General features: G+C 42.0%; 1 protein-coding gene across 1 annotated transcript; it reads right to left on the reverse strand.

The window, feature by feature from the left end:
* Nucleotides 1–469: 469 nt before the first annotated feature.
* Nucleotides 470–3963, reverse strand: myf5 (myogenic factor 5). The gene is made up of 4 exons (XM_054624705.1): nt 3823–3963; nt 2037–2508; nt 1001–1073; nt 470–787 (listed from the first exon to the last, which is right to left on the reverse strand). The coding sequence occupies exons 1-4, from the start codon at nt 3954–3956 to the stop codon at nt 591–593; spliced, it is 876 nt and encodes a 291-aa protein (XP_054480680.1). The 5' UTR covers nt 3957–3963; the 3' UTR covers nt 470–590.
* Between the last annotated feature and the right edge of the window lie 2120 nt (nt 3964–6083).

A 6083-nucleotide genomic window follows, 5' to 3' on the forward strand; every position in this document is an offset into this window, starting at 1 on the left:
ACAGCTCCCGCCTTTAGTTAATTTGTTACTCTGTGTGATAACCTGTTTCATTTCTTTAAAGATAATCTTGTTAAAAATAAATGTGATATAAATCAGTGTTTGCTGTTTGTTTTGTTTGCAGACAGTTTCATTTATTACAAGAAAGAACTCCTAAAGGAACATATCTCTTCACTATTTCAGATTATTAAATCTGTGTTAACGTGATGATAAATAAGTAAAAACATGGTCACAAAGAAACAGAAGAGGAAGAAAAAACTAAAAGCTCAAACTTTTATACAAAACAGTGAAAGATTTAATGTTCATGACAGCATAAAAAGAAAGAAAACTGCTTAAATACCACTTCATGTTGGAATAATGCAACATTAACTGTCATAATTAAATATGTCTCATTGGGTATAATAGCACGTATAGAATAAATGGGCATTTACATTATTTACAATCTCATGTACAATATAAAAAAAGCTGCTTGGTCCTCAGATACAGCCGAGTCTCCTTCGGCTTTGCACACAATGAAGTTCTTATCTCTCGTTTCAAATGCAGCTGGTGTTTGGTGAAAGCAGGGCGCTCGTATATCCACGTCAACGTTTCCTTCACAGGACGTGGTAGACGGGCCGGGTTCCGGGGCTTTCCGGCGTGCAGGGCTGCGAGTCGGAGCTGCCGGGGGAGAAGGTGGCCATGTCTCTCTGAGCCGGCGGTCCGCAGCTGGACCCCACCGAGGACAGACGGTCCACGATGCTGGAGAGACACTCCAGACTGGAGGCCCCGACTGTTTTATCTCCTGAACTCTCTGTAAGAAAACAAGAGGACATTTATATAGTTTATTTAAAAGCACAAAAAACACGTTTTATCATATTCTTTTTAATTTTTTTATCCTAACACTCCCAGAGGCAAAATAAATCATGCATTTAAAATCCAGTTATTAGGTTTTTTTAAAGCATTCTGCTTGAATATGAGTGAATGTGAGTCATATTCACATCAGGCTGCTGTCAAAAGGTCTTACCGTTCCTCGCATATGAATAACTGTTGCTGTAGTTTGCATTCAGATGTTGCCACACTCGACTGTTGCTGTCGACCTGCAAGGAAATAGGAAAATTTATCCATGAATTCTTGCAAACAGAAATGTGTTATGGTTGCATAAATATATATATTTTTTATGGGATAGGAAGAAGCAGGGAAAAGTGCAAAAACAAGCGATGCCCTTCACGATATTCTGGACGGGCTAATAAATCCTGAATTCCAAAGTTATGGGCTTCTTTATTTCACTTCGGGCTTCTTTATTTCACTTCCACCTTAAAGCCAAAGTGGCAGTATGCGCTCCCTTTCCCCCTGGCCGGGGCTCTGAGCGTGCCGAATCGATTGTATCAGTGGAAGCAACACCAGTTTGTGCAAGATGACACTTTCTCCTAGTAAATCTGCAGAAAATCCTGGCAGCGGTGCAGAACATGCAGTCAGGATGGAATGCAGAAAAGAGGGCCCATTTTTTTTTTTTTCCCTGCCAGACTTCAGTAAGGTGGATTTAGCTCGGTTTATTAGGGCTATAAAGTGTCCGGTGGTGGGAAAGCCATTACTCCATCCAGCATGATAAGTTCTTTTTGTATTCGCTGATACACTGTCACCTTCAGACTGTTGTTGAGAACAACTAATTCAGCCTGACCCTTTAATAACAATCATCACACACACACAGATACTTGTAGGACTACAGGATAGATTTTAGAGTAGAGTATGACATGCATGGAGAGGCATTGTAATTGAGGTCATTGGGGCAAAACAAGCCTCTTTGATTAATAGGTTTCTAGATTGGAAATCCAGGCTCTATTTTGAAATGAAATACTCTACATGGTAATGCGAAAACGCAACAGGGGCTTAAATGTAAGATTTTAGGGATACTTCGTTCAACAAATAAAGGCCCTTTTAGGTGATGTTGTCTTGCATGTAGTTATTTCACAGCCTGACTTTTGGTTTAAGAGCAGCAGCAAGCTCTGCAAAGCCAGATGTTTGCACAGAAAAGGGCTGAACATGTGGATCATGGGTCTTACCATGCCGTCAGAGCAGCTGGACAGCGGGCTCCCGGGCTCCGAGCTGCTCCCTCCAGGTAGGCCGTAGTAGTTTTCCACCTGCTCGTGTAGCAGATCCTGCAGGCTCTCGATGTACTGGATGGCGTTGCGCAGGATCTCCACCTTGGGCAGACGCTGGCTGGGGTTGGCCGAGGTGCAGCGCCTGAGGGCCTCGAAAGCGTGGTTGACCTTCTTCAGCCGCCGGCGCTCGCGCATGGTTGCAGCCCGTCTGCGGTCCACAAAGTTGGACTTGCGCTTGCAGGCCTTGCAGGCCCACTGGAGGCAGTGACCCGGCTGGTGGGGGGCTCCGGGGATCCTCACGTGCTCGTCCTCCTCGTCGGAGCAGTCGTTCTCTGCATCGGGGCCGAACTCCAGGCTGTCCGGGGACGAAGCACACGCGTCGTAGTAGACCTGCGATGGTGAGAAGACGTCCATATTCGTTGAGCAAAGAGGTCTGATTTGGATGGAGAGATGGGCGCGAGAAGGAAAGAAGGAGTGGGGTGAGAGAGAGGAGACCTCTGAGTGATATGAGGGGTCTGTTGCCCCGGGGCCCCCCTTATATGCCCCCAGACCAGAGCCCAGGGCCCACATTGGCCAGATCTAATTACCATGGCCCATTGGCCCAGCCAGAAGGCAGGCTGGGGTTAGCTCAGCTCCCTCCCTGCCCCATCCCCAACCCACTACCTCTCACCCCCCACCCACCCCCCCACATCTGCACTTACTGGTGTTTTCCTACTCATCACCACTCTCTCTCCATTCCAGCGGCTCTTCTCCTACAAGGCCACAATGAACACAATGCTCGGGAATGCTCGGGCGAACATTTGCAGCCTTAATCACCACGTGAACGAGTGCTCCAGTTTTCGCTTGATTCATCTGTAACCGGCCTCCAGGGATCAGGTCGAGGCTGACAATGAAAGTCACACTCCGCCATGAAGACATATGTTATAAAAGTGTGTGTTTTGTTTTAGTCAAACTGTGCAGAAAAAGAGAGGGTGACCCATTGAAGGAGTATGCGGGGCCAATTTTTTACGCCGCAGACAACAGCGTTGCAGATGCAGCCCAGCTGCATGGCAAGGTGTAACATTTCAAGCCCTGTGAATTCGCGTTACAGTGGTAAGCCCCCCTCTAAAACACCCCCGAGCTCATCACCCAAGGTGCTGTGAGTGAGGTGATCCTCCCTGTTTGACTCATTTAAAACAGTAATTACACAATTGACACCGATGCTCAACTCCCTGCGCCATTTTGCTCCCAAGGACCAAATTTTAACCATTAAAAGTTATTGACACAAGTCAAGTATGTCAATTTCAGCACACAACAGATGGCCATCACGGTGCAGGATTGCTTCAAGCAATGAGGAATGCAAAGTTTTTCATTTTATTTTTTCATTTTAATGGATTGCAAATAAACTGATGGGATATTTTTTTTTTACATTTACGCAGTGCAAATGAAACTAATCTTTTTCCTCACATTAGTAGAGAGATTCTGCTTCAGTCTGTTTTCTTACAAGCTGTTGACATCTGTTTCTGATAAAAATAAAGATGGCAACATTGTAAACTGCTCTGGAGTAACGTTTAATTCTATCTCTATTTGCAGAATTGAAAGGGGGGGGGCTTTTTAGCAGCTCGACCCCCGAACAAGCTGACTTGTTTGGGTAATTATGTTGTTGACAGCTCGCAAGGATACAATGCGGATATTTCTCACAATGTGTCAAAACGTTTGGCGAGGCCCCTTCTCTGGGAACTGAGCGCACCTAAGAAAACAGCCGTACCTGCTGCCTCGGAATTGCCGTCCGAGTTTGGATGAGGCACAGCTGAGGAAGACATCGGCCCGCGTGCGCCTGTAGATCAAAGGGCAGCTCGATCTGAGGACAACGTGGCCGATGAGAAAACCTGCGATCATCATCCGGGGAGCTGATTGGGGCTAGTTGAGTTAAGAGTTAGATTGGCGCAGCACATGGTGAGCATGGGAATACTTTCTATTGGCGCAGTGGTTACGCACGGGGGCCTGTGCGTAATGTGGCCCCTTGGGAACTCTGTGGAGGTTTACTCTCTTGTTGTTCTCAAGGGTCAGAGACAGAGTTAAGTGAAGGGCAGGAGGTGATCTTTTTATGTCCAATCTCCCTCACGTCTGAAAACATTATTTCTTCTAAAGTGCCTCTCGCTTTGACTTAATATGCTGCTTGTTTGGTGCAACACAAGACACCCCAAGACAGAGAGGCAATTCATCACTTACATTCCTGCAGAATAAAGCTTTTCCAGCTCCTTTTTTTGGGCAAAATGAAAGTTAATCACAATTTAGTGACAAAATACTGGATGAAAGCTACAATAAGATAAGATAAGATACAATAAGATAGATATTTATTTAATTTAAGTAAATTCTTGTTAAGATGTTCTCTGTAACTATAACTTCATCATATAAAATGAATACACATTAATTCAGAATGAGAAACTGTTTATTGCCAAGTATGTTTGCACATACAAGGAATTTGGCTTGGTGATTGGTGCGTGACAATAAACACAATAGTATGTGCAATAGTATAAGATATCATTGAAAAATAAATTGTGAATTTTAGAATTTGATAAACAAACAAACAAACAGTATAAGAGTATGTTAAATTAAGTCTGTTGTTAAAGATGTAGGTGTCTATTTAAAATGAATATGAAGATTTTCAAAGGAAAATTATGTGAATAAATAAAGTTTAATAAAAATGAAAGTATAGTGTTTTGTGAAAGGGTATTTCCCAACACATGAAGCCCATTTTTCTTCCCCCACAAGAATAACTGCAGTGAAACAAAAAAAAACTATTTTGAGTGGCAACAGCATTTGTTTGGCAGAGAGCAGAAAGAGAAGCTCTGCCAGCTCCGCCACTGCAGTGAATCCTTTTCCTAGCAGGACATTCAAGGAGAGTCTGGATAAATCAGAGCATTCAGCCTGCAGGCTTATCCCCCCAATCCTACAACTGCTCGCCTTTCATCAACTTCGACTTTTAAAACACTGTCTTCACAGCCAAATGAGAATTATATGGTGTCATCAGTAACACCGAAATCCCTGTGAAGTTAGAAGAGAGAGAGAGAGAGAGATTCGGGGCTCGGAGAAGGAGCTGTTTCTTTTTGGGGTCTGATGGAGCAGACATAAGAAAAACAGCTGGATATTGAGCTTTTACAGCAAATACAGGTCTTCTAATAGCACAAAATGAAGGTTTATATGCATTTATGTGAACAAAATATTTAAATTTTAAACTGTAATAAGTACCCACAAACACTTATTTTACAAGGACGAACTGTGATTGTTGATGTTAGGTCTACAATTTAGGTCAAATGCAGCCATTAGCAAACAGACGTTAAATCAGCAGATACCCATGGAGCTGCAGCATGTAGTGAAGTATAACACTGCTGTGAGAGGGCAGGAGCCCATTAAAATCACATTACTGATTAGAGATATCACATTTCTGTCTGGTTTCTACAGAAAACTGGATATTTGGTAAAAGATATGAATAGTTCTGTTGAAAAGAGGGACTCATGAGGATTACTGCAAGCTCTTTATTCAGCTCAGTGATGGAGCAAGTATTCACGTACTTAACTTTAATACAAATATGTTGAAAAGAATAAAATAATCCACGACAAGTAAGTTCTGCTTCCAAAAAAATTACTTAAAATTACATGGGTATTTTCAGTAAAATTTACTTTAAGAAAAAAGTTTAAAAAGTACTTTGTAATTATGCAGAATGGCCCCAAATATAATTTATATTTTTCGATCATTAATAGTGAATATTTTCCTCTTAAATGTAGTATAGTAACAGTAGCAAACTGTAGATTAGAAAACTTTATTTATCCATAAAAGGGTAAAAAATGTTTTATTATAATTTGGTTTATTAGTTTTTTTACAATTCAAAATTATTGGTTTTAGTGTATATATGATAAACCTTTTTTTTTTTAAGTGTTTACTTCTGTTTTGAACAGTATATATTAGCGTGCTATATATATATACTGTTCATTTTGTTGGCTATTCTTGTTTTCTTGTTATTTGTTA

This window comes from Anoplopoma fimbria, chromosome 23, assembly GCF_027596085.1.
Source record: "Anoplopoma fimbria isolate UVic2021 breed Golden Eagle Sablefish chromosome 23, Afim_UVic_2022, whole genome shotgun sequence".
NCBI classification, from domain to species: domain Eukaryota; kingdom Metazoa; phylum Chordata; class Actinopteri; order Perciformes; family Anoplopomatidae; genus Anoplopoma; species Anoplopoma fimbria.

What these genes read in the sequence shown, in the direction of transcription:
- myf5 (XM_054624705.1), bottom strand. Translation starts at nt 3,956, where the DNA reads ATGATGATCGCAGGTTTTCTCATCGGCCACGTTGTCCTCAGATCGAGC. An exon ending in CCAGCTGCTCTGACGGCATG is followed by an intron (nt 1,074 to 2,036) that starts GTAAGACCCATG and finishes ATTTCCTTGCAG; the next exon opens with GTCGACAGCAACAGTCGAGT. An exon ending in TTATTCATATGCGAGGAACG is followed by an intron (nt 788 to 1,000) that starts GTAAGACCTTTT and finishes GTTTTCTTACAG; the next exon opens with AGAGTTCAGGAGATAAAACA.